At 52.0% G+C, this 27,022-nt stretch overlaps 2 protein-coding genes across 11 annotated transcripts in view; one reads left to right on the top strand and one right to left on the bottom strand.

Annotated features, from left to right (window-relative positions):
• The window catches only part of IL15RA (interleukin 15 receptor subunit alpha), a 13,220-nt gene extending 11,847 nt beyond the window's left edge, over window positions 1–1,373 (top strand). For 4 of the 8 annotated variants that reach the window (XM_071734269.1, XM_071734270.1, XM_071734267.1 and 1 more), the window contains one exon: window positions 1–1,373. This exon is cut by the window's left edge and continues 479 nt beyond it. The gene's annotated coding sequence lies outside the window, so the exon portion shown is untranslated. The other 4 variants (XM_071734263.1, XM_071734264.1, XM_071734266.1 and 1 more) reach the window with 4 other exon arrangements.
• The window catches only part of FBH1 (F-box DNA helicase 1), a 41,256-nt gene continuing 15,280 nt past the window's right edge, over window positions 1,047–27,022 (bottom strand). Inside the window, exons 7-21 of one of the 3 annotated variants that reach the window (XM_071734246.1) lie at window positions 26,776–26,886; window positions 25,549–25,643; window positions 23,756–23,924; window positions 23,235–23,463; window positions 21,267–21,354; window positions 19,536–19,622; window positions 17,083–17,219; window positions 15,294–15,393; window positions 14,213–14,334; window positions 11,702–11,777; window positions 9,578–9,775; window positions 8,942–9,067; window positions 6,288–6,394; window positions 3,901–4,035; window positions 1,047–1,889 (exon numbers count right to left, since the gene is read on the bottom strand). In XM_071734246.1, the coding sequence (XP_071590347.1) occupies window positions 1,770–1,889; window positions 3,901–4,035; window positions 6,288–6,394; window positions 8,942–9,067; window positions 9,578–9,775; window positions 11,702–11,777; window positions 14,213–14,334; window positions 15,294–15,393; window positions 17,083–17,219; window positions 19,536–19,622; window positions 21,267–21,354; window positions 23,235–23,463; window positions 23,756–23,924; window positions 25,549–25,643; window positions 26,776–26,886 (1,900 nt within the window). In that variant the 3' untranslated portion in view covers window positions 1,047–1,769. Of the gene's footprint in view, window positions 1,890–3,900; window positions 4,036–6,287; window positions 6,395–6,664; window positions 6,790–8,941; window positions 9,068–9,577; window positions 9,776–11,701; window positions 11,778–14,212; window positions 14,335–15,293; window positions 15,394–17,082; window positions 17,220–19,535; window positions 19,623–21,266; window positions 21,355–23,234; window positions 23,464–23,755; window positions 23,925–25,548; window positions 25,644–26,775; window positions 26,887–27,022 lie in introns of those variants that run through there. The other 2 variants (XM_071734247.1, XM_071734248.1) reach the window with 2 other exon arrangements.

The following is a 27,022-nucleotide window of genomic DNA, read 5'->3' as shown; positions in this document are numbered from 1 at the left end:
CTTTGAGCTGGAAACCTGTAGTAGGAGAGAAGGAGAAACCTTCTCATGCTTTACAACTCCCTGAAAGGAGGTTGGAGCCAGGGGGGTGTTGGGTTTTTGTCCCAAGGAACAAGGGATGGGACTAGAGTTGCACCAGGGGAGGGTTAAGTTGCATTTGAGAAGAAATTTCTTCACCAAATGGGTGACTGAGCACTGGCTCAGGGTGGTGGCTGAATCACCAGCCCTGGAGGGCCATGGTTTAGCAGCAGGTTTGGTAAAGGTAAAGTTGGGTTACTGGTTGGATTTGGTGAGTTTGGGAGTTCTTTTCCAAGCAGGATGATGCTGTCCCTTGCTGCTGTGTCTTTTCCTCCTGGTCGTGCCACCCCTTGGGACTGTCAGAGCTGGAGGAAGCAGCAGCTCTTTGGATGTGTGATGGCTCAAACCCTCCCCCAGCAGCACTTTCCTCTCCCAACATCCCCCAGGATGGTTGGAAAAGAGCTGAAGCTGGAAAGGGATCACTGGAGGTGCCTGGTCCAACCTCCCTGCTCCACTTTGCCCAGTGTCCAAGCCTTGGGTGGATTTCTCCCCACGATGAGGTGGAGCAGAGCAGGGAAAAGCCTCCTGGAGTTGGTGCTTTGAAAGGGAAAAGGAAGGCAGAGAAGCTGCTGTCACCCAATTCCTGACCACAGGAACCAAGAGGACTCAGGAGCAGGAACAGCTCAAGGCCCTGGGCCCAAGTTCAAGAGCTCCTCTCTTCCAAAACCACTTCCAGTTTTCATCTCCAGGCAGAAATGTGGAATCTTCAGGTGGAGAAGGCACCATCCACAGGATCTACAGGAGCTGGGATGGATGGGGAATAAACCCACCCTAAAATGAGGTGGTAAGAGAGGAGTTAAAAACTCTTCCAAAACCACTTCCAGTTTTCATCTCCAGGCAGAAAGGAGCTGTGGAATCTTCAGCTGGAGAAGGCACCATCCACAGGATCTACAGGAGCTGGGATGGATGGGGAATAAACCCACCCCAAGATCAGGTGGTAAGAGAGGAGTGAAAAAAGAAAGCAAAAAAGCTTTTTTCTTTTTTTTTTTAATATAACAAATTTAATTTCAGGATGAAAAACGTTCTCTCTCTGTCTCTGATTTGGGACTGAAACCAAACCAAGGTGGTTCTTCATTCCTCTCTTTTTCCCTCATGATTTGAAGCTTGGAGAAAGGAAGCAGAGGCTGGGAAAACCCCTCAGTGTTCCCAGAAAATTATTTCATCTGGAAGAGATGAACAAATGAACGAATTCCTCCCAGAGCCCCTTTTTTTTTTTTTTTTTTTTTTTGGTTTTGTTTCCATTCAAACAGGTTCCAGGAAAAAGGCCCTTTTCTAGGAATAAAGAATTTCTTTGGGTACTTCTTGGCATCACTTCCCTCTTCTTCCAGGAGGACTTCATTGAGGTGACACGATGGGAAGGGCAGGGACAGCCTGGCAGCTCAGGGAGGTGTTTTCCTGGTGACAGAGCTCATGGAGGAAGAATTCCCAAAAAAACCACCCCACTGTCCTGTCTGATGCAGTTCAGAGTTCATGTTCTGTGTGGTGATGCAGAGCAGACCATGCTGGGCAGCTCTTGGGCTGGAGAAAAGGTCTCAGACCTTGAGAAGAGCCTGAAGGGTTCTTCTTGGGGTGGGGAGGAGCTGGTGTGAAATCTGCTCCAATATTCACCTGATTTTGGAGCTGGGATGTGACAAGGAGCCTTGTCCCACACTCAGTATGACTCCAGGGTTCAGAGGAGCTGGAAGGAGGTTTGGTTAGGGATGGATGGGCTCTTCCTGAAGCTCTGGGGAAGAGGTGAGTGGTGTCAGAGAGCCAAAGAGCTGCTGTGTGCAGGAGTGGCAGAGGAAGCCACCTTCATCCCTGCTGCCATTGCTCTGTGGGGGAAAAAGAGAGATGTCAGAGGAGAGAAAAGCTGCAGGAAGGATTCCAGCCTTGGCCACAAACCTCTCCCATCCAGGAGAAGAGAACAAGGATGAAGCCAAAGCATCTCCTGCCACCTCCCTTGCAGGGAAAGCCCTTATGGGACAGACTGAGAGCTGCTCCAAGAATGTCCTTGGGGGGTCTTGGATGCTTTGTCCCCTCCTGGTGCTTGTGTTCCCCTTGCTGATGGCTCAGAGCCATCTCCTCTCTCTTGTTGAGCTCCAGCAGATTTACTGAGTGCTCCCCAAACCCTGGAACAGGTTGTCCAGAGAAGCTGGAAGTGATGAAGTCCAGGTTGGATGGGGCTTGGAGCACCCTGGGCTGGTGGGAGGTGTCCCCACACATCCAGGGGGTTGGGGCTGGATGAGCTTTAAGGTCCCTTCCAACCCAGAGCAGTATGAAATCCCATGGGTGTTGAGGCTGGAGAAGAGAAGGATCCCATGGGGAGACCTTAGAGCACCTTCCAGTGCCTGAAGGGGCTCCAGGAAAGCTGGGGAGGGACTTGGGACAAGGGCCTGGAGGGGTGGGACCCTGCGAGGGGGAAGGGTTTCCAGCTGGGAGAGGGGAGATGGAGAGGAGATCTTGGGCAGGGAGGGAGAGAGGGAGGGAGAAATTGTTTGGGGTGAGGGTGCTGAGCCCCTGGGTGCCCAGGTTGCCCCCAGAAGCTGTGGCTGCCCCATCCCTGGAGGGGTTGAAGGTTGGATGGGGCTTGGAGCCCCCTGGGCTGGGGGAGGGGTCCCTGCCCATGCAGGGGGTTGGAATGAGATGATCCTTAAGGTCTCTCCCAACCCAAACCATTCCCAGCACTAAGGAACCTTGGCCTTATCCACACCTCTGGGCAAGGATCAGGTCCAAAGGAGGCAACTGGGCTGGGGAAGGGATCCAGCACAGATCCTCTGAGGAGAGGCTGAGGGAGCTGGGGGTGTTGAGGCTGGAGAAGAGGAGGCTCAGGGGAGACCTCATCACTCTCTCCAACTCCCTGAAAGGAGGTTGGAGCCAGGGGGGGGTTGGGCTCTTTTCCCAGGCAACTCTCAGCAAGACAAGAGGGCACAAGAGGTCTCAAGTTGTGCCAGGGGAGGTTTAGGTTGGACATTAGAAAGAATTTCTTTCTGGAGAGGGTGATCAGCCATTGGAATGGGCTGCCCAGGGAAGGGGTGGATTCTCCATCCCTGGAGATATTTCCAAAGAGCCTGGATGTGGCACTCAGTGCCATGGGCTGGGAACTGCAGTGGGAGTGGATCAAGGGTTGGACTTGATGAGCTCTGAGGTCCCTTCCAACCCAGACAATTCTAGGATTCTGTGATTCTAAGGATCAATCCCTGAGCCAGAAAATGGGATCAAACCCAAGGAACTCCAACCCCAGAGAGATGTTCTACAGCCTCACAGAGGCTCCAAGGGGTAGATATGGGATGTGACACAAAAAAAACCCAAAACCCAGACTGCCCCCACCTTGGGACCACAATTACTCTCTGAAGAGAGATTAAGGCTTGAGTGGATTGCTACAGGAATTGGAATTTTCCTGTTGGGAAGTCACCTGCAGTTAGGAACCAGGGTTCCTGAAGAGCTGCTTTGTGTGAGAGCCAGCAAGGGATTGATGACCCCAAATTGTGCCAGGAGGGGTTTGGATTGGAGATGAGAAGAAATTTCTTCCCCAAAAGGGTGATTGAACACTGGGCCAGGCTGCCCAGGGAGGTGGTGGAGTCCCCATCCCTGGAGGTGTTGAAAAGCCCTGGAGATGTGGTGCTTAGGGACTCAACAGAGTTGGGTTAATGGTTGGATTCCAGGATTTTAAAGGTCTTTCCCAACCAGAAGGAGTCTGTGATTTGGGACAATCCCTGCTCACTTCCATGGAAGCTCCCAGGACAGTCTCAGAGCACAACCACCCCCAGAGCCACCAGCCAGAGGGTGCCTGGTGAAGGCTGTTGCTTCCAAAGAGGATCCCCAAGGCCTATGGATGGGACATACATGAGCCAAAGGCAGCTTCTTCACCACCAGGCTGGACTTGGCCTCCAGAGGTTTCATGCACTGAGGCACAGAACAAGTGGCAGCAGCTCCATCCTTTGTTGCCTCACTCATCAGCTCCACCCGAAGGAAACGTTCCTAAGAAATAGCAAGGAAAGAGAAAAAAAAAGGGAATAACATCACTCAGAGAGAGCTGAGATACTGGAGGGGATGGTTTTCTTATATTCTTTTTACCCTCTGAGGGGTGAGGTGCAATGTGATGGGTTTTGGGGTTTTTTTAAAGAAAATATAACAACAAAAATCCCACAAACCAAAAGCCCTGGTGAAAAGAAAAATGAAATATGGAGTGAGAGAGAGGTTTGGATTGGAAGGGACATTAAAAATCATCCAGTCCCAACCCCCTGCATGGGCAGGGACACCTCCCACCAGCCCAGGGGGCTCCAAGCCCCATCCAACCTGACCTGAGACACTGCCAGGGATCAGTGGGGCAGCCACAGCTTCTGGGGGCAACCTGGGCACCCAAGGGCTCAGCACCCTCACCCCAAACAATTTCTCCCTCCCTCCCTGCCCAAGAAACAGAATCCTGGAATGGTTTGGGTTGGAAGAGAACTGAAAGCTCAGCTCATTCCAACCCCCCTGCCATGGGCAGGGACACCTCCCTCCCAGATTGCTCCAAGCCCCATCCAACCTGGCTTTGAACACTGCCAGGGATGGGGCAGAGACTCTTTTCCTGGGCAACCTGGTTCTAAAGCTCAGCACCCTCACCCCAAACAATTTCTCCCTCCCTCCCTCCCTCCCTGCCCAAGATCTCCTCTCCATCTCCCCTCTCCCAGCTGGAAACCCTTCCCCCTCGCAGGGTCCCATCCCTCCAGGCCCTTGTCCCAAGTCCCTCCCCAGCTTTCCTGGAGCCCCTTCAGGCACTGGAAGGTGCTCTAAGGTCTCCCCATGGGATCCTTCTCTTCTCCAGCCTCAACACCCCCAACTCTCTCAGCCTGGCTCCAGAGCAGAGCTGCTCCAGCCCTCCCAGCAGCTCCAGGGCCTCCTCTGCACTGGCTCCAACAGCTCCGTGTCCTTCTGCTGCTGGGGACCCCAGAGCTGGACACAGCTTTACCCCAGGGGGGGCTCCCCAGAGCAGAGTGTGAGGAGAATCCCCTCCCTTGAAGCAGAATCCAGCAGGAAGAAGACAGGAAGGAAATGAGGAGGTGGCAGCCACTGCAGGCAGAGCAGAGGGACCCAACCTGAGGTACAAAATCTGCACTGGTAGAAGATGAAACCCAAATGCAAGGACTCTGGAACAAAAAATTCTGCAAACTTGTGACTTGAAATCAGAGTGTAGAGCAAGGTGACCTCAAAAATAATATGACCTCAGCTATTCTGGTCTCTGTCAGCACAAACCAGGGTACAGTCCATGCTCCCAGGTGGCCAAGGTGGCCACCAGGATCCTGACTGGGCTGGGCTGGGCTCAGCAGTGGGGTGGGCAGCAGGAGCAGGGCAGGGATTGTCCCCCTGTGCTGGGCACTGGGGAGGCTGCACCCCCAATCCTGGGGTCAGTTCTGGGGACCTCAGGAGCAGAAGGAGATTGAGGGGCTGGAGAGTGTCCAGAGAAGGGAATGGAGCTGGGGAAGGGGCTGGAGAGCAAGGAGAAGGGATGGAGATCTTCTGAGGAGGGGCTGAGGGAGCTGGGGGTGTTGATCCTGGAGCAGAGGAGGCTGAGGGGAGACCTTGTGGCTCTTTGCAGCTCCCTGGAGGTTGGAGCCAGGGGTGTTCAGGCTCTGCTTCCAGGTAATAAAGAAGAGGAAATAGTCTCAAGTTGCCCAGGAGGGATTTAGATTGGAATTAGGAACAACTTCTGCTCCAAAAGGGTTGTCAGGGCCTGGCCCAGGCTGCCCAGGGCAGGGCTGGAGTCCCCATCCCTGGAAGGGTTTCAAAGCCATACGTTGGACTTAATGATCTTAAAAGTCTGTTCCAACCCAAGCAATTCTGTGATTCAAGGTATTTTTGGATCAGGCTGAACTTTATGCCACTTTTTTCCCTGTTCCTCTAACACCCCCACCCCAAACACAAGCATCAGGGATGGGACAGTTTTCCAGGCAGTGGGTGCTGCCTCTCTTGGTGGCTTTTCCAACCAGGACCAGCCCATCCTGCCTGAGATTTCAGAGTTTGCAGAGCTGCCTCAGGACTCCAGACCCTTGGGAGACACCAATTTGTCTGAACATTTGTCCTCCCCACCTCTCTGGAGCTTCAGGAGCTGCTGCAGCTCTCAGGCAGCATTACTGAGTGTCACTGCTCATCCAGGTCATGCTCCTGGGTGTCCTGCTACAAACTGGAGGTAACAGGGCCCAAAATTAACTTCCTTGAGGGTTTTCTTACCTTGGAAAGATTGTACTTACCCCAGCTAGGGCCAAAAGATGCTCCAGGGACTTGGACATCAGCAAATATTTCTTTGCTCGTGTCACTGCCACGTAGAGCAGGTTCCACTCATCCTCAGGGTACCAGGCTAAAGTGGAGGAAAGATCAGGAGTAGCTTTAGAGGAGAAGAATGAACAGCTCTGCATTCTTCTGATGCTTCAGATTAATGCTGGGTAGAACACCCAGTGCTCCTCTGGCACAGCATCAACTTGCAGAGCAAAACTGGGCAATGCTCTCCTGCATTTGCTCTCTGCAGCTTTGGACACCACCAGTAGCTCCTGACTTATTCCACCTTCCAGGAAAAGCCAAGACTCCCCATTCCTTGCAGAAGCAGCTCAGTGCTGTGTGGTTTTCCCACCTCCCATGCACAGAATTAGTACTGGAGGAGTTTCTCAGTCTCCAGATTCACTCTGCAGGCTCCTCTCTGCTGGCTGGGAAGAGAAAAGCTCTTCCAAAGCATCAGCTGTGGGTGGAACATCAACTCTGGAAGGAAAGCAGCATCTTCCCCAAGTTGGGTCTCTCTCCACTGCTTGATGGCTCCAAGCTCAGCTGCAGGAACCTTTCCCTGCCCCTGTCCCACTGTGAGGGAAGTTACAAGATGAATACAACTGAGTCCATCATCAGCAAATCTGCAGATGACACTAAGCTGGGGGAAGTGTGGATCAGCTGGAAGGCAGGAGGGCTCTGCAGAGGGACCTGGACAGACTGGAGAGTTGGGCTGATCCCAACGGGATGAGGTTCAACATTCCAAGTGCCGGGTCCTGCACTTTGGCCACAACAACCCCATGGGGAGCTCCAGGCTGGGCACAGAGTGGCAGAAAGGGAGCTGGGAGTCTGGATTGCCAGGAAGCTGAAGAGGAGGCAGCAGTGTGCCCAGGTGGCCAAGAAGGCCAATGGCATCCTGGGCTGGCTCAGGAACAGCGTGGCCAGCAGGTCCAGGGAAGGGATTCTGCCCCTGTGCTCAGCCCTGGGGAGGCCACAGCTTGAGTCCTGTGTCCAGTTCTGGGCCCCTCAGCTCAGGAAGGAGATTGAGGTGCTGGAGCAGGTCCAAAGGAGGCAACTGGGCTGGGGAAGGGATCCAGCACAGATCCTCTGAGGAGAGGCTGAGGGAGCTGGGGGTGTTGAGGCTGGAGAAGAGGAGGCTCAGGGGAGACCTCATCACTCTCTCCAACTCCCTGAAAGGAGGTTGGAGCCAGGGGGGGGTTGGGCTCTTTTCCCAGGCAACTCTCAGCAAGACAAGAGGGCACAAGAGGTCTCAAGTTGTGCCAGGGGAGGTTTAGGTTGGACATTAGAAAGAATTTCTTTCTGGAGAGGGTGCTCAGGCATTGGAATGGGCTGCCCAGGGAAGGGGTGGATTCTCCATCCCTGGAGATATTTCCAAAGAGCCTGGATGTGGCACTCAGTGCCATGGGCTGGGAACTGCAGTGGGAGTGGATCAAGGGTTGGACTTGATGAGCTCTGAGGTCCCTTCCAACCCAGCCAATTCTGGGATTCTAGGATTCTATGAATAATCCCTGGGACAGGCAGAGGCACCTGAAAGCACTGAGGAACATGGCCTGGGAGGGCAAGCACCAGCAGCTCACATTGCTTCCCCATTTCCAGATCCAGAATGGGTTGGGTTGGAAGAGACCTTCAGGATCAGCTCATTCCAAAGCCCTTCCATGGGCAGGGACACCTCCCACCAGCCCAGGGGGCTCCAAGCTCCATCCAACCTGATCTGAGACACTGCCAGGGATGGGGCAGCCCCAGATTTTGCTTTTCTCATCACAAGATCCCATCTGCTGGCAGCTGATCCTCCAGAGACTCCAGCACCACAAACCTCATCCTCAGGTTCTTCTGAAGGGCCATTTGGGGGCTCAGCTCAGCTCCTCCATCCAGCCCTGAGAAGGCTCAGGACAGAGCAAAAGTTGGGGAGTGCTTTGGGTTCAAGGGGACCTTAAAGATCATTTAATTCCAACCCCCCTGCATGGGCAGGGACACCTCCCCCAGCCCAGGGGGCTCCAAGCCCCATCCAAGGTGTCCATGAAGGCTTCCAGGGATGACGGAACCCTAATTAATGCTCCTTGACTTAATGAGCATGGAATCCTGGAAGGGTTTGGATTGGAAGGGACCTCAAAGCTCATCCAGTCCCAACCCCTGAATGGGCAGGGACACCTCCCACCAGCCCAGGGGGCTCCAAGCCCCATCCAACCTGACCTGAGACACTGCCAGGGATGGGGCAGCCACAGCTTCTCCAGGAAACCTCTCCCAGGGCCTCCCCACCCTCATTTCTCCCCAAGATCTCCTCTCCATCTCCCCTCTCCCAGCTGGAAACCCTTCCCCCTCGCAGGGTCCCATCCCTCCAGGCCCTTGTCCCAAGTCCCTCCCCAGCTTTCCTGGAGCCCCTTCAGGCACTGGAAGGTGCTCTAAGGTCTCCCCATGGGATCCTTCTCTTCTCCAGCCTCAACACCCCCAACTCTCTCAGCCTGGCTCCAGAGCAGAGCTGCTCCAGCCCTCCCAGCAGCTCCAGGGCCTCCTCTGCACTGGCTCCAACAGCTCCGTGTCCTTCTGCTGCTGGGGACCCCAGAGCTGGACACAGCTTTACCCCAGGGGGGTCTCAGCTCATGGTGGCTGCCCCCTCCAGCCTTTCCCTTACCAATGTGGAAGTTGGTTCTTCTCTGGAAGTCTCCACCAAGACTTGGTACTTGCACAAAGTCATCTGCAACCAGAACTGTTTCAAATTCCATGCCTTTGGCTTGGTGTACAGTTCCTATCAGATAATCTGTAACCAGATTTCAGGGTGTGGGGAACAAGGAGACAAGGGATCAGTCAGTATTTGGGGTTTTGATTTCATGAGGTGCTGAATTACAATGAAATTGTTTCATTCTGCATTCATTTCACTTCTCCCCAAATATAAATCAGAAGAAAACCTCTCCAGGGAATCCAGGCTGCTGAAGGTAAAAAGGCCTGGTTGGCCTCAGCCTCAGCCCCAGCTCCCAACCTCAAAAGTTCTTTATTTGATGAATTTTTCACTTGTTTGCTTTGTCTACCCCCCAAATTTTAGTCAGGAACTGAGGCCACCTTAAGAAAAACTTTGGTGGCAGATTGATTGCACTGAACTTCACCTGGAGACCCCAGCTGTCCCCCAAAAGCTGCTGTTTCTCTTCCTTCTTCCCTAAAAGACCATCCCAGTGCAGCTTTTCTTTGCAGAACGAGGTGAGTTCAGCCACCAGAGGTGGATGGAAAAAAGCTTGGAATTTATTCCTCTACCACAGACACAGTTTGGCTTTACCTGCCAGGGCTTGCTGGGACACGTGGCTGCTCTTAATCTTCTGCACCAGCTCAGGGATCCTCTCTTTGTACCTCTCCACTATGGCAATTTTCACCTCCAGCTCCTTGTCATCAGCGTGCTTGGAGTATTTCTTTAAACCCAGGAATCCATGAGATTCTTCCCACCTCCTGATGAAGGAGTCTTGGATAACGAGGTTTGCTGAAATTAAAGCAGCAGACAACATGAATTTGTGTCAAGAGACACCTCCATTATGGTGGTTTTTTTAATGTGAATTGAATTTTGGAGTCTCAGGCAAGTGTGGGGCAGTGGATGGATTTGCTGCTGTGGGATGTGAGGGCTTGGGATGGATCCAGTGCTCAGGGATGGGTGGATTTCACTATGGGTCTTCTCTTTACTCGTGCAAATCACTATCAGTGCTTGATGGTCCCATGAGAGAGGGGAGTTTCACAAAGCAGCAGCACCCTGAGAGGCAGAGGTGGGGTGGAATGAAGGGTACAGGAGGTTATGGGGCTCAGGAGGGAGCAGCTGGCAAAAATTCACTGAGTTCACTCATTTCTGGACTTCTTGAGTCCAGTTCAGGAGCCTCTGACATAAGAAGGACATGGAGGTGTGGGAGCCAGTGCAGAGGAGGCCCTGGAGCTGCTGGGAGGGCTGGAGCAGCTCTGCTCTGGAGCCAGGCTGAGAGAGTTGGGGGTGTTGAGGCTGGAGAAGAGAAGGATCCCATGGGGAGACCTTAGAGCACCTTCCAGTGCCTGAAGGGGCTCCAGGAAAGCTGGGCAGGGACTTGGGACAAGGGCCTGGAGGGATGGGACCCTGCGAGGGGGAAGGGTTTCCAGCTGGGAGAGGGGAGATGGAGAGGAGATCTTGGGCAGGGAGGGAGGGAGGGAGGGAGGGAGGGAGGGAGAAATTGTTTGGGGTGAGGGTGCTGAGCTTTAGAACCAGGTTGCCCAGGAAAAGAGTCTCTGCCCCATCCCTGGCAGTGTTCAAAGCCAGGTTGGATGGGGCTTGAAGCAATCTGGGAGGGAGGTGTCCCTGCCCATGGCAGGGGGGTTGGAATCAGCTGAGCTTTCAGTTCTCTTCCAACCCAAACCATTCCAGGATTCTGTTTCTTGGGGAGGGAGGGAGGGAGAAATTGTTTGGGGTGAGGGTGCTGAGCCCCTGGGTGCCCAGGTTGCCCCCAGAAGCTGTGGCTGCCCCACTGATCCCTGGCAGTGTCTCAGGTCAGGTTGGATGGGGCTTGGAGCCCCTGGGCTGGTGGGAGGTGTCCCTGCCCATGGAAGGGCTTTGGGATGAGCTGATCCTGAAGTTCCCTTCCAACACAACCAGTCTGGGATTCTGTCATCTCTAGAAGGGATCCTAGAAAAGTCTGCCCAGCCTTTGGCCCCAGAGATCTTTGTAAACCAAAGGCAAAGTCCCTGAGCCACCTGAGAAGAATTCCATGGGGTTTGAAAACGGATGGAATGGGGCGGTCAGGACAGAGACAGCCCCAGGACCCTTCCAAGCTGCATTATTCTCTCTTCTTACCCAGATGGCCAGGAGTTTTCCTGGTAGTTCAGCCTGCAAAGAACCAGCTCCAACACCTCTATAATCAGTCACTCCTGGCAGATCAGTAAGTTTTTTATTTCTCTCTGTGCCCTGGATATAAAACTTGCTTAATGCTGCCAAAGCATGAGGAGGTTTTCAATGAATTATTTATTTCCCAAGTGATAGCCCCCAGCCCCAAAAAAACCCATGGGACAGGGGTTCAACACACCAGGTTTAGAACCAAAACACAACAAAGCAGGAAAAGCCCAAAAGAAATGACAAATTTGAGTCAAAGTAGAAAACACAGGGGGAAAAATCCCAACCTAGGAGTTTACTGGGGGCTTGTACTCAAGTTGAAGCATCACCAGAGGAAAGCTGGAGAGGGCTGCATGCCCCAGACCCCACAAATTTGGCATTTCTGGTGTTAACATCAACCACTGAAGCAGCCAGAACAGCCCAGCCCATGATGCTCCCATTGAAAAAGCAGTTTTCAACAGGTAACTGCCCAAAGAAATGGAAAATAAATGACCAAGAAGCTTGCAAAACCTCAAAAAACCTGAGAGGCTGAGGCACAGAGGAGGAGGGTGAGGGTGAACTCACCTTTCTTCCTTTCTTCTGCAGGTTGACTGAGTTTCCAAATGTCATAAATTCTGCTCAGCCCAAACCGGTCAAGCCCCTAAAATAAAAAATGATGGAGATTAAAATCCAGGAGCTGAGATGCTGTCTGGAGTTTGGAGCTATGAGAGATGGGTTCCTGGGGTTCAGAGGGAGGGAGTATAAGGGAAAGGGGCTGAAGATGCAGAGCTGGTTCCCTAAAATCTCTCAGGCTGCAGCAAAATGAGAGGCAGCAATGATCCAGCCTGCTCTGAGAAAAGGGAGAACAGGACATGGTCTGGGTGGCATTATAAGAGCTACAGCAGAATCTTCTGTTCAAAGGGTTTGAATATTTTCTATTCAAAGGGAAAAAAATTATTTCTATAATGTTTTCTCTTTTGCTAAAAAAAAAAAAGGTTGGTTTTGTTTATTTTTGGTAATTCTGGCTTTTAAAGCTCAGCTCCAGGACTGCATCCTCTTACCTGAAGCCATGGGCCACCTCATGAAGCTCCATTTCCTGAACTGTCTGTAAATGTTTCAGCTTCAAGGAAAACTGAAACAAAAGGCTTTGTTTCATGGAATCATGGAATCTTGGAATGGTTTGGGTTGGAAGGGACCTCAAAGCTCATCCAGTCCCAACCCCTGCATGGGCAGGGACACCTCCCACCAGCCCAGGGGGCTCCAAGCCCCATCCAACCTGACCTGAGACACTGCCAGGGATGGGGCAGCCACAGCTTCTGGGGGCAACCTGGGCACCCAAGGGCTCAGCACCCTCTTCTCCTTTTCTCTTCCCTTCCCTTCTTTTTTGTCTTTCTTCTCTTTTCTCTCTTTTCACTTTTTTTTTTTTTTTTTTTTTTTTCTTTTCTCCTTTTTCTCTTCTCTTCTTTTTTCTCTTCTCTTTTGGGCATCCTGATGGACACTGGATGCAAGGAGATCCAAATGCCCCTGGGTTGTGCAGCTCTGAAACACTCCCTGGAACAGCACTTGGGGCTTTTATATCTCAGCTGGAGATAGACCCCAAAACCATATTTTCATAGAATCCTGGAATGGGTTGGGTTGGAAGGGACCTCAAAGCTCATCCAGTCCCAACCCCCTGCATGGGCAGGGACACCTCCCACCAGCCCAGGGGGCTCCAAGCCCCATCCAAGGTGTCCATGAAAGCTTCCAGGGATGAGGGAACCCTAATTAATGCTCCTCAACTTAATGAGCATGGGATCCTGGAAGGGTTTGGGTTGGAGGGGACCTCAAAGCTCCTCCAGTCCCAAGGGGACAATGCAGGGACCCCTCCCCCAGCCCAGGGGGCTCCAAGCCCCATCCAACCTTCAACCCCTCCAGGGATGGGGCAGCCACAACTTCCTTGGACAACCTGGGCCAGGCTCTCCCCACCCTCAAATTCCTGAATTTCCTCCCCATCTCCAACCTCAATCTCCCCTTTCTCTCCAAGTTTTAACCCATTTCCCTTCTCCTCTCCCTACCCCCCCGTGTCCAAAGCCCTCCCCCAGCTTTCTTGGAGCCCCTTCAGATATTGGAAGGTTGCTCTGAGCTCACCTGGGAGCCTCCTCTTCTCCAGGCTGAACAACCCCAACTTCAGTCATTTTTCCTTTCAGAAAGTATTTTTTCCTCCCCATTTCCAAATTCAGCTGTTTTTTGGGGGTTTTTTCCCACCAAAAGAAGCACCATGTCTGAACTTAGGCTTAAAACTGCAAAAGCAGGTGAGATTTTTGGCCCTGGGCAGCCAGTTTAAGCACTCATTCTGCTGCAATATGCACCTTGCTAGTGAAAAAAGTACAAAACACTTAAAATATCAGCCTACAACTGAAAGGACTAAACCTTTCCTCAGAGACATTCAGCATTAGAACTGCTCATGTGCTTCTTCTACTTTTCTGGGAGCAGAAGATGTCAAATTAAATCCCAGGTGTTGATGATTCAGTGTTGGAAGCCTCAGGATTCTCCTGAGGCTCCTGGGATGTGGAACCTTAGGAAAACCTCACTGCAGTTCAAGGCCCTGAGTTCCTTCTCTCCTTCTTCAGCCCCACGGGTGCTTTTTGCAGGTGAAAATTCACTGCAAACCTCACAACTGGGGCTCCCTCAGGGAGTTAACACTCAGCAGTGCTGAAAATCCTCATTTCCCATCCCCAAAAAACTTAGGGAACTGATTTCCTTGCCTTTCCTGGATGTATCAAGGTGGAAATCCAGGAGTGGAAATTAGGAATGAGCACAGGGCACCTTTCTGTGGTGAGCTACAAAAACCACCTTCAGCTTTAATCCTTGGCTTCTTGAGACAGCTTGAAAAATGTTTCTTCTCTCCAGGCAGAGCCTGGCATTGATTTTTAGGCTCAGCTCACAACTAGAGATGACTTTTCTTCCTCTCCTGCAGGAACACTGTGTCACAGGGGGGTAAAAGGCTCCATTTCATGCAAAAGCTGCTGCAGTGACCTGCTAGAGCCACTTGTCACCCTGCCCCAGCTCCAGCCAGCAGGTTGGGATGTGAAGGACACCTTGGCAACTGCTCCTTACCCCAATCACGTGGATTTTAAGTGGTCTCTCCCTCCCAGTAAGTTTCACAGCATCCTCAAACACACTGAAATTGTTCCTTGACAGGATTGTGATCTTCCCTTCCATGTTGCCTCTCACATCACCTGCAGGAAGAGATTTCCCAGTTTGCCCAGGAGGTTAGGAAGCAGAAATCTAAAATCAGAGATTTTCTAGAAGAGGATGAGGCAGGGAATGGTTTGGGTTGGAAGGGACCCTAAAGATCATCAATTCCCACCTCCTGCATGGGCAGGGACACCTCCCACCAGCCCAGGGGGCTCCAAGCCCCATCCAACCTTCAACCCCTCCAGGGATGGGGCAGCCACAGCTTCTGGGGGCAACCTGGGCACCCTCACCCCAAACAATTTCTCCCTCTCTCCCTCCCCAAGAAACAGAATCCTGGAATGGTTTGGGTTGGAAGAGAACTGAAAGCTCAGCTCATTCCAACCCCCCTGCCATGGGCAGGGACACCTCCCTCCCAGATTGCTCCAAGCCCCATCCAAGCTGGCTTTGAACACTGCCAGGGATGGGGCAGAGACTCTTTTCCTGGGCAACCTGGTTCTAAAGCTCAGCACCCTCACCCCAAACAATTTCTCCCTCCCTCCCTCCCTCCCTCCCTGCCCAAGATCTCCTCTCCATCTCCCCTCTCCCAGCTGCAAACCCTTCCCCCTCGGAGGGTCCCATCCCTCCAGGCCCTTGTCCCAAGTCCCTCCCCAGCTTTCCTGGAGCCCCTTCAGGCCCTGGAAGGTGCTCTAAGGTCTCCCCATGGGATCCTTCTCTTCTCCAGCCTCAACACCCCCAACTCTCTCAGCCTGGCTCCAGAGCAGAGCTGCTCCAGCCCTCCCAGCAGCTCCAGGGCCTCCTCTGTTCTGGCTCCAACAGCTCCGTGTCCTTCTGCTGCTGGGGACCCCAGAGCTGGACACAGCTTTACCCCAGGGGGGGCTCCCCTTTCCTTGACCTGATCTTCATAAACCAGGATTAATCCTGAGGATTTCTGTTGATTATTCACCAGCTTTGGAAGTCCCAGACACTGAACAGAGGTGACAGAGGCAAGGACACAACTTACCCTGTTGGTTTCCACCCACTAGTGTCCTATTCCTGATCCTCTTGCAGACATCCAGAATGGTTGCTCCAACATAAGCTATTTCAGGACCAAATCTGAAACTCTACAGGGAAACAGCAGGAAAAGAAGAACTTCTTGGCACCTAGGAAATTATTTGTATTTATAGAACTACAGAATTCCCACCAACCTTCTGGGAAAGGCTCCTCTTAGAAAAAGCACCCAAACTCCCCCTAAATTGTTCCTGGAAATCCTGCTCACTCTCACACCCGAGGCAATAGGATCTGTGCTGTGGGATGGGATTATCAATAGAGGGAAAAATGTCATTTCCAGCCTCTCCACCCCAAGAGCTGCCACTGCCAAGACTCTTTCCCAGGAAGCTGAAGAGATATGGGACATCTGTCCTGCAGCAGGGCAGGAGATGAAGGTGGTGGGAAAGCAGCCAGGTCCCACATTTTGCTGGGCTGCTGGAGATGGGAGCAGCAGAGCAGGGTTGGAGGTTTCTCCTTATTGATTCCTGACCTGTAGAGCTGGGGCCAAGAGCCAAAAGGTCATGAGGTCCAAGTCTTTATCAAGAGCCACCAACATTGTGATTAAAAAGTACCAGAGCTTGACTGAGCACAACATCTCCACCACCAAAGAGAAGTGGAAAATCTCCTTGCCCCCCCCCAAAAAATTCCACAAGTGTGGTGGTGCAAGGCTGGTCCTAAGACTTGTCACAATTGAGTCACTGCAAATCCAGGCAGTTCCTGCTCCCCTCTGCCTGTCCCAGGCTCATGGCCCTTGGCAAAGGCAGCTCAGAGGGATTTTTGGTGGTTGTAGAATCACAGAATGGTTTGGGTTGAAAAGGACCTGAAAACTCATCCAGTTCCAACCCCCTGCATGGGCAGGGACACCTCCCACCAGCCCAGGGGGCTCCAAGCCCCATCCAACCTGACGTGAGACACTGCCAGGGATGGGGCAGCCACAGCTTCTGGGGGCAACCTGGGCACCCAGGGGCTCAGCACCCTCACCCCAAACAATTTCTTTCTCCCTCCCTCCCTCCCCAAGAAACAGAATCCTGGAATGGTTTGGGTTGGAAGAGAACTGAAAGCTCAGCTCATTCCAACCCCCCTGCCATGGGCAGGGACACCTCCCTCCCAGATTGCTCCAAGCCCCATCCAACCTGGCTTTGAACACTGCCAGGGATGGGGCAGAGACTCTTTTCCTGGGCAACCTGGTTCTAAAGCTCAGCACCCTCACCCCAAACAATTTCTCCCTCCCTCCCTCCCTCCCTCCCTGCCCAAGATCTCCTCTCCATCTCCCCTCTCCCAGCTGGAAACCCTTCCCCCTCGCAGGGTCCCATCCCTCCAGGCCCTTGTCCCAAGTCCCTCCCCAGCTTTCCTGGAGCCCCTTCAGGCACTGGAAGGTGCTCTGAGGTCTCCCCATGGGATCCTTCTCTTCTCCAGCCTCAACACCCCCAACTCTCTCAGCCTGGCTCCAGAGCAGAGCTGCTCCAGCCCTCTCAGCATCAATGTATTTTTATTTAATGTCAGTACCAGAACAAGTTTCATCTCCTTGCAAGTGACTAACTCCATCTCCCTGCAAGTGACCCCATGTCATAACCATCTGGCAACAGGACCAGGGTGAGGCCTTCTCCACTCAGCTGCAGCTGAGAACTAACCCAGAGCAGAAGGGATTTCCTGGAAATAATCCACACCCTGATGGAGGTCTCTACCCTAATCCCCATTTTTCAAACCCAATGACTTCCCTAGTGATGGGATCACTAGGAACCCTCATCAGATCTCCATCTCACCTGGGTGAGGTAGTAGATATGGGTGTGAGGCACTGAGTAGAGGGTGTTGACAGCTCCACGGAAGGTGTAGATCTGCTGGTGAGGGTCTCCTACAAGGATTATGCCACAGGTTTGTGACTGCACAATGTCCACGATGGCTGCAGGGAAACAGCAGAGCATGAAGGGGCTGCTCAGCAACCCAGAGGGAATGGTACAACACCTCCTGTCTGTGTGGAGGCTCCTGATGAGCTCTGGCATTTCTGAAGAGGTCAATACTGGAGCAGGAGACAAGTTGGGAAAAGCAAAGGGATGAGTGCAGCTGACTGGGACCTCTACAGTGTTCTCCCACAACTTAGAAAGATTTTAGGTCCACTTCAACCTTCAGTGCCCTTCAGCCTTCAATCTACTTTGACCTTTAGTCCCCTGCAACCTTCAATCCATTTTAATTTTCAATCCATTTCAATTTTCAATCCATTTCAATGTCCAGTCCCCTTCAACCAGTTTCAACCTTCACTCCACTTCAACTTTCAATCTACTTTGACCTTAAGTCCTCTTCAACCTTCAGTTCATTTAAACCTTCATTTCATTTCAACCTTCAGTTCATTTCAACTTTCAGTCCCCTCTGACCTTCCCAAGGCTCAGGTGCTGGCAGAGCAGTGGCTGTGAGAGCAGAGCCAAACATTTCACCTCCAGTCCTGGGGTCAGTTCTGGGCTCCTCATGACCAGAAGGACATTGAGGGGCTGGAGAGTGCCCAGAGAAGAGAAAGGAGCTGGGGAAAGGGGTGGAAAACAAGTCCAGAGGAGGCCACAAAGATGATCCAGGGGCTGGAGCAGCTCTGCCATGAGGAGAGGCTGAGGAGCTGGGAGTGTTGAGACTCCAGGGGGACCTTAGAGCTGCCCCCCAATCCCTGAAGGGAACCTCCAGGAAGGCTGCAGAGGGACTTTTCAGAAGAGTGTCCAGTGCTAGGAGAAGGGGAAATGGTTTGAAAGTGCAGGAGAAGAGGTTCAGCCTGGAGCTTAGGAAGAAGTTCTTCAGGAGGAGGGTGCTGAGACTCAGGAACAGATTGCCCAGAGAAGTTGTGGCTGCCCCCTCCCTGGAGGTGTTCAAGGCCAGGTTGGATGAGGCTTGGAGCAACCTGGGCTGGATGAGAGGTGTCCCTGGGCATGGAGCTTGGAGGAGATGAGCTCTGAGCTCCCTTCCCTCCTCAGCCCTCTAGGAACATCCTACAACTCAAACCTTTCAACATGGCAAGAATTCAAGACCTTTCTTTATCTTTCCAAGCACTGCTGTGTTCCACAGAATTGTGACTAAACCTACACCACATGACTGCTGAGAGGACTCAATCAACCCTCAGGCTCTGTTATTTCAGAGTTTCAAATGGACTTTAAGCTCCAGCTCATCAGGAAAGATGAGATTTAGGGAGTTTCTGGTTGGACACGGGGAAGAAATTCTTTAATTTGAGGGTGGTGAGAGCCTGGCCCAGGTTGTCCAAGGAAGTTGTGGCTGCCCCATCCCTGGCAGTGTCTCAGGTCAGGTTGGATGGGGCTTGGAGCCCCCTGGGCTGGTGGGAGGTGTCCCTGCCCATGCAGGGGGTTGGGACTGGATGAGCTTTGAGGTCCCTTCCAACCCAAACCATTCTGGGATTCTATGAGGAGGGGCTGAGGGACCTGGGGATGTTGAGCCTGGAGCAGAGGAGGCTGAGGGGAAATCTCCTCACTGTCTCCATGTCCCTGGAAGGAGCTTGGAGCCAGGGCTGGGCAGTCTCTTCCCAGTCTCAACCCAGGTCCCTCAGCCCCTCCTGGTCAGATTTGTGCTCTCCAGCCCCTTCCCCAGCTCCATTCCCTTCTCTGGACACTCTCCAGCCCCTCAATCTCCTTCTGCTCCTGAGGTCCCCAGAACTGACCCCAGGATTGGGGGTGCAGCCTCCCCAGTGCCCAGCACAGGGGGACAATCCCTGCCCTGCTCCTGCTGCCCACCCCACTGCTGAGCCCAGCCCAGCCCAGTCAGGATCCTGGTGGCCACCTTGGCCACCTGGCCACACTCTGCCTCATATTCAGCCCCTGGTGACCAAAACCCTCTTCTGATGGAAACTTTCCAGCTGCTTCACCCCAAACCCAGGTCCCAAAAGGGCTTTTGAGGTTTCCTAAGACCCAGTGAATCAGCACATGAGAGGGTTCAGGTCTTGAAGTGAAGGTGAAAGAGCTGCCTGCAAATGGCTCTTGGGCCAACCTCCAAAGTTGTGTGAGGACAAGAGGGGCTACAGACACGTGGGGGTGAGGAGAAAGGTAGAGAGCATAGAAAAAAACTGGCACCACCAGCTCCTCTCCTGCTGGACACTTTCCATCCCCTCTGCCCCAACCTGGGGTGTTGAAGAAAATCCTCTGTGTGCACTGCTTAGGAAGGTTCTGGCTCTGTCTCCTTTCTCCACTCACCTGGAGGTGACAGGAGGCAGAAATCCTCTGTCTCCACTCACCTGGAGTGCAGTCCTGTGCTTCATCAACAAAGATGGCATCATATCCTGAGAGCTGAGGCTTGCTGAGCTGCCAGAGTTTCAAATACCCTGAAAGAAGAAGGCATGTCAGGGAGATGGCAGTTTTCTCATAATACACCCACACAAAGCAGTATTATGGACTACACCTTTTGTAATGCTCTGTATTCCCACAGGATCTGATATTAATCATTTTCAAATAGCTAATTATTACAAAGTTGTTTCTAACTGATAACCAGAGCTTAGCAGCTGTGTGGTAGCAGCTGGAAGAACAGGTAAATGAGATGAGGAGATTGTCAGAAAAGGACCAAGACATCAAGATACTAAAAAGAACATTCACAGGGTGTTGTCTTTGGTTCTTTTAGTCTGACCAAAGACATGACAGGGAAGGAAGATGTGTACAGAGGCCCAGCCATCAGAGCACTCTGCAGGATCACTGATGTAAGTACCAATCACACCCTTGGAGAGGTCAGGACTCTCTTTAAAATAGAAAAACAACTCTTTTTTTCCATGGTTTGTTCTTGTAATGGGACTGCTGTGTGAGGGAGGGCTGCTGAAGAGCTCTGTGAACACGAGGAGGGCAGGAGCTTGGGAGCTCTGGTTTCTGAGCTGAGGTTGCTTTGCTGTGGACTTTGTGTCACTGAACCTTCAGGAGGTGCTGCTCGTGGCTCCTTGCAGAACTTCAGAGTTGGTCATAGAATGTTTGGGATGGAAGGGAGGTGTGGAGATGCCCCAGTGCAACCCCCCTGCCCCAGCAGGATCCCCCAGGGCAGCCCACACAGGAACACATCCAGGGGGGTTTGGAAAGGCTCCAGAGAAGGAGACTCCACAACCTCTCTGGGCAGCCTGGGCCAGGGCTCCCTCAGCCTCACCCTCAACAAGTTTCTCCTGCTCATGCTGAGCTGGAACTTCCTCTCTTCTCCCTTCAACCCATTCTTCCTTGGCCTCTCCCTGGCCACCCCCAAAAAGAGATTGGCCCCTTCCTCTTGCCCCCCACCCCTCAGCTCTTGATGGACATTCAGCAGATCCCCTCTCAGCCTTCTCTTCTCCAGCCTCAACAGCCCCAGGCCTCTCACTCTTTCTTCCCAGCACAGATGCTCAAGTCCCTTCCTCACCCTCCCACCTCTCCCTTGGCCTCTCTCCAGTAGATCCCAGTCTCTCCTCAACTGGGGAGCCCCAAACTGGAGCCAGGATTCCAGCTCTGGTCTCCCCAGGGCAGAGCAGAGGAGGAGGAGAACCTCCCTGAATCTCCACAGCTGAGGAACATCAAGATTTATTTTTCTAGAGGAGGAGAGAACTCTCTGGGATGTTGGGGGCAGACTCTTGTCTTGCCTCCATTTAGAGATTTAGGAGCTGACAAAGCCACTGAAAAGAGATTGGCCCCCTCCTCTTGCCCCCCACCCCTCAGATACTGATGGACATTCAGCAGATCTCCTCAATTAATGAAGAAGCCAGAGGAAAGGACATTTCAGCAGCAGCAAGGAGGAAATGCCCATTATTCCTAGGATTTTGCTGCCAGTCACACTCATCTGGGTAATTCCCCCATTTCCTGATGAACAAACTTCCAGCCTTTGGGTCTGTTTTGGTGGTAAATCAGGAATTTTAAACTTTCAAATGCACATCCCTGGTGCACAGGCAGAAGGGAGGAGGATGGACCCATTTAGTGTTCTCCTACAGCTCTTTTTCTGAAGGCATTTGACATCTTCCCCCTCTTACCATCACAAGTTATCTTGTATTTCTTCTCTGCATCTCCATCCAGCTTCTTCATGTTGTGCCATATCTCCTTTGCCTCTTGGACATTGATCTAGAAATTAAAAGCAGAAGGGTCTGGAGAGGTTGTTATGAGCAGAAAAAGAGTCCAAGCAGAGCAGATCTGGGAAGGCTTTGCTGAAGGAAATATCTGGCAGGGCTTCTCTGAAGGAATGATCTTGAAAGGCTTCTCTGAAGCCTTTCTCCCCCTTCTTCTCTCCACCACCATTTCACTTCTCCTCAACAGAGTCTTTTCCATATGCAGCCTCCCTGAAAAGAACATTTCTTGGGCTCAGCTCTAACCACAGTGCAGTATAATCCCCTCCAACTTATGCATTTTATTATCATTATTTTGCTTTTTCTGGAAAGGTAGCAAAATCCTTTGAATTTTTGAATGTTTTGAAGCTCTCAGTTTCTTCCCTGCCAGAATTAGTGACTGCAAATTGGATTTCTGGTGTCAGTGTCAACACATGCAACCTCTGATCACTTCTCCTTGCAGGGAGGGAGGTTCTGCACTGAGCAGAGACAGTGATAATCTCTCCAGAAATCCATGCAAACAGGGAGAACAAAGAGGCCCAGGTTCCTTTGCATTGGTCAAAAAGAAAAAAAATAAGTCTGACATTCAGTCCTTAGAATGATAGAATCAGAGCAGAAAACTGCAGCCCAGAAACCAAGCAGGTCCTGGGCTGCATCCAAAGAAGCAGAGACAGAAAGTCAAGGGAGGGGATTCTCCCCCTCTGCTCTGCTCTGCTGAGACCCCACCTGGAGCTCTGTGTCCAGTTGTGGAGTCCCCAAGAGCAGAAGGACACAGAGCTCCTGGAAGGTGTCCAGAGCAGAGCCACTCAAATGCTCAGAGGGCTGAGCACCTCCCTGGGAAGCCAGGCTGAGGGATTGGGGTTGTTCAGCCTGGAGAAGAGGAGGCTCCCAGGGGAGCTCAGAGCAACCTTCCAATATCTGAAGGGGCTCCAAGAAAGTTGGGGGAGGGCTTTGGACACGGGGGGGTAGGGAGAGGAGAAGGGAAATGGGTTAAAACTTGGAGAGAAAGGGGAGATTGAGGTTGGAGATGGGGAGGAAATTCTGGAATTGGAGGGTGGGGAGAGCCTGGCCCAGGTTGCCCCCAGAAGCTGTGGCTGCCCCATCCCTGGCAGTGTCTCAGGTCAGGTTGGATGGGGCTTGGAGCCCCCTGGGCTGGTGGGAGGTGTCCCTGCCCATGCAGGGGTTGGGACTGGATGAGCTTTGAGGTCCCTTCCAACCCAAACCATTCCAGGATTCTATGAAAATATGGTTTTGGGGTCTATCTCCAAGTGAGATATAAAAGCCCCAAGTGCTGTTCCAGGGAGTGTTTCAGAGCTGCACAACCCAGGGGCATTTGGATCTCCTTGCATCCAGTGTCCATCAGGATGCCCAAAGATGGGAGAACTTCAGTCCTTCCATCAGCTGATTTAACTGAGCCACTTGGGGGGTTCTGACCCTGCAGAAGGGGACAGGGCTGAAAGGACCCAGATGACAGAAAAGTGACCCAAGCACAGCCCTGACACAGATTATCCTGGGGATAAATTTCCCAGGATTGCTGTGGCTGCCCCATCCCTGGCAGTGTCTCAGGTCAGGTTGGATGGGGCTTGGAGCCCCCTGGGCTGGTGGGAGGTGTCCCTGCCCATGCAGGGGTTGGGACTGGATGAGCTTTGGGGTCCCTTCCAACCCAAACCATTCCAGGATTCTGTAAGACTGGAAATGACCTCTAAGATCACCAAATCCAACCATCAACCCAGCACCACCATGCCAACCAAACCATGTCCTGAACTGCCATGTCTACATTTTTTTTGAACACAGCTGAAGGATAAATACCCATAAAATACCAAGAAATGTGGATATTAGATGGGGATAAGCCCCTTCTAAGCCCTGCAGCCCTCATCTTGCTTCACCTCAGATACTCACTCTCTTTTCTTGTGGAGTAACAAGTTGTCTGTCTCCATGAGTGTTTTTGAACCAAACAGGAGTGTGCTCCTCACAGATCTCTTTGTCTGCAGAGGCAAAGAAGTTTTCAAGGGTCTGTGAGACAGTTTTCCCTCTGATGAACAGAGATTGTCCCTTTTGGTTCTGGAGAAGGGAACTGATGGCCAAAACTGACATCTTGGAGAAGTTCAGCTTGCCTTTTTCTTTATATCTGTGCCACAGATGACAAAAAACAAAGAGAGACACGTTGAGCCTGCATGTGAAAAGCCCACTGGAAAAGCAAACTCAGTTTGGATTCTGTTGCAAATTAACACTTGAAGAAAATCTGTTTTATACACCCACATTGACCTCATAATGGATTATCTGTGAAATCTGCAGATATTGATCTGGTTTTGGGTTTTATGTGCTTTGTAAGGCTTGTGGGAGTGATCTTCAAGGTCCCTCCCAACCCAAAGCATTCAACGACTCTGGGATAATTCCATGGATCCAAAATCCCCACTCACTGTTTCCCAACACTCCCAAATGCCAAGGAATGGAAAGTCTTGCAGGTGACATTGCTGGGGAATAAAATTCTGCCCCTCTCTGCAACAGCTTTGTTAAAGGCCACGTATAGGAAATTCAGGTCAGGAAACTTCTCTGCATACTTGACCAAGGTTGAGGTCTTTCCTGTCCCTGGAGAAGAGAAGAAATGAGGAAAAAAAATTATGCATCCAGAGTCAGGAATGAATGAAGCCCCACAGCTCTTCTGGGATTTATTTTCCTCCTGCCTGCAAACTCTTTGCAGCTGAAAGGAATTTATTCAGCCACTCAACTGAAACCAGAAGCTGTGGAGCAAAGCAGGTCTTAAAAAAATTGTAATTTGCAGCCTAAAATTTATCATCTTATCATCCCAAAGTCTCATCATCCATGAAGGGACTGGCTCCCTTGAAAGACAGCTTGGGCAATGAAAGGTTAAAACTCTCTTTTGAATGCTTCCTGAGCTCATTGCCCTGCAGGATCTCTCACTGCTGCTGCTCTCCTTCCCCCCACTTTGCTGCAGGACAGCCCTGTCCTCACCTCCTGGCAAAAGGGCTTCACCCCTGAAATCCCAACCACCAGAGCCTGAGCCCAGGAGATCCTCTGCACATTTCCTCCTCCTGGGCTCCTTTTCAGATCCTCAGCAATGACAGAGTCACCCTGGCTGTTCACACTCCTCCTCCCTGATGGCTCCTGGGCAAAGCAGGGCCCAGCACTGACCACAGAATCATTTCAGTTGGAAAAGACCCTGAGGATCAAGTCCAGGCAGAAACCCAGCAGTGCCAAGGCTGGGCTGGGCTCAGCAGTGGGGTGGGCAGCAGGAGCAGGGCAGGGATTGTCCCCCTGTGCTGGGCACTGGGGAGGCTGCACCCCCAATCCTGGGGTCAGTTCTGGGGACCTCAGGAGCAGAAGGAGATTGAGGGGCTGGAGAGTGTCCAGAGAAGGGAATGGAGCTGGGGAAGGGGCTGGAGAGCAAGGAGAAGGGATGGAGAGTGTGGAGGAGGGGCTGGAGATCTTCTGAGGGGGGACTGAGGAGGCTGAGAGGAGACTTCTGGCTCTCTCCAACTCCTTGGAAGGAGGTTGGAGCCAGGGGGGTCTTGGTCTCTTCTCCCAAGAAAGAAATGATGGGATGAGAGGAACCAGCCTGAAGTTGTGCCAGGGGAGGTTTGGATTGGATATTAGGAACAATTTCTCCCTGGAAAGGGTTGTTAGGTCCTGGCCAGTGGTGGAGTCCTCATCATCCCTGGAGGGGTTTCAGAGCCCTGGGGATGTGGGGATGAGGGACATGGGGCAGGGGTGGCCTTGGGCAGTGCTGGGGGAACACTTGGACTCCATGATCTTGAAGATCTTTTCCACCTTCACCACCTCAACCACTAAATCACCTCCTGAGGCCCCACCTCTACCCATTTTTAACCCCTCCAGGGATGCTGACTCCACCCTGGGCAACCTGTGTCAGTGCTTCACCACTCTTTCAGTGGAGAAATTTTTCCAATTTGAGGCAATTCCCCTTTTCCAAAGAGCTCTCCAAGTGCAGAAGATTTCTTGGCTCCTACAGGGACACCAAATCCCAACACCTCCAAACACCACTGTCCAGTGGCCCATGGACAAAACACTGAAACAGGCTCAGCATGGGACTGAGCAACACACAGGGGGCTGCTTCTCCTCTCCTGGGTTTCCCTGAATTCTGCACAGTTCCTTGGACAGGAGCAGGAGGGATGGAAGGAGAAGAATTAGATGTTAGACTGTGGACTATTCTCACAGCAGAATTTTGGGCTCTTACCTGCAAATGCCATAATCTTCACTACTTGGCCCTGCTCAATTTTGTGATTCAAAATCCTTTGCTGTTCATGGGTCAGCTTTATGTCAGGCCCACAACTAAAACCAGAAAAAAAAAAAACCCAAGAGGAAAAGGCATTAAGAAAATAAAGCATCCCCCATAAAACAAATTGCTAATGGCAGAAGGAAAGCAGGGAATGATTTGTCCCATCCTGTCAGCAGGAAGGTGGCAGTGGAGCAACATGGTTGTCATGTAAATGAGAAAAGAAGGGAAAAAGAAAAGATTGGAGACAGCAAAAATAATCATGGAATGGTTTGGGTTGGAAGGGACCTCAAAGCTCATCCAGTCCCAATCCCTGCATGGGCAGGGACACCTCCCACCAGCCCAGGGGGCTCCAAGCCCCATCCAACCTGACCTGAGACACTGCCAGGGATGGGGCAGCCACAGCAATCCTGGGAAATTTATCCCCAGGATAATCTGTGTCAGGGCTGTGCTTGGGTCACTTTTCTGTCATCTGGGTCCTTTCAGCCCTGTCCCCTTCTGCAGGGTCAGAACCCCCCAAGTGGCTCAGTTAAATCAGCTGATGGAAGGACTGAAGTTCTCCCATCTTTGGGCATCCTGATGGACACTGGATGCAAGGAGATCCAAATGCCCCTGGGTTGTGCAGCTCTGAAACACTCCCTGGAACAGCACTTGGGGCTTTTATATCTCACTTGGAGATAGACCCCAAAACCATATTTTCATAGAATCCTGGAATGGGTTGGGTTGGAAGGGACCTCAAAGCTCATCCAGTCCCAACCCCCTGCATGTTCAGGGACACCTCCCACCAGCCCAGGGGGCTCCAAGCCCCATCCAACCTGACCTGAGACACTGCCAGGGATGGGGCAGCCACAACTTCCTTGGACAACCTGGGCCAGGCTCTCCCCACCCTCAAATTCCAGAATTTCCTCCCCATCTCCAACCTCAATCTCCCCTTTCTCTCCAAGTTTTAACCCATTTCCCTTCTCCTCTCCCTACCCCCCCGTGTCCAAAGCCCTCCCCCAGCTTTCTTGGAGCCCCTTCAGATATTGGAAGGTTGGGAGAAGTCAAGGAGCTGAACAAGGGTTGAATGAATCCTCAAAACTCAGAGTTTTCTCAACCAAACCCTGCCATGAAATTTTTGCTCTTCCTCCAAGGTTCAGGAGGCCCCACAAGGGCCCTTTAGGTTTGGATCACCTAAAATAACCTTACCTGGCCCATAAGTCTTGTCTGCAGTGTGATGCCAGGGGGTCTTCTACTCTTTCCATACTCACAGAAGCATTTTCCATCAGATACAAGGAGTAGAAAATGTTGTAATGGATCCTGGGAGAAGAAGAAAAGGGAAACTGTCACTGAGAGATCATGAAGAACAAATTAAACAAGGAGAGGGAACTGCTGGAGAGGGGACAGCAAAGGGCTATGGAGATGATGAGGGGACTGGGACATCTCTGAGGAGAAA

This window comes from Heliangelus exortis, chromosome 1, assembly GCF_036169615.1.
Source record: "Heliangelus exortis chromosome 1, bHelExo1.hap1, whole genome shotgun sequence".
NCBI lineage: Eukaryota > Metazoa > Chordata > Aves > Apodiformes > Trochilidae > Heliangelus > Heliangelus exortis.
The sequence above is the reverse complement of the archived record's forward strand: the minus strand, read 5'-3'. Positions and strand labels throughout refer to the sequence as shown.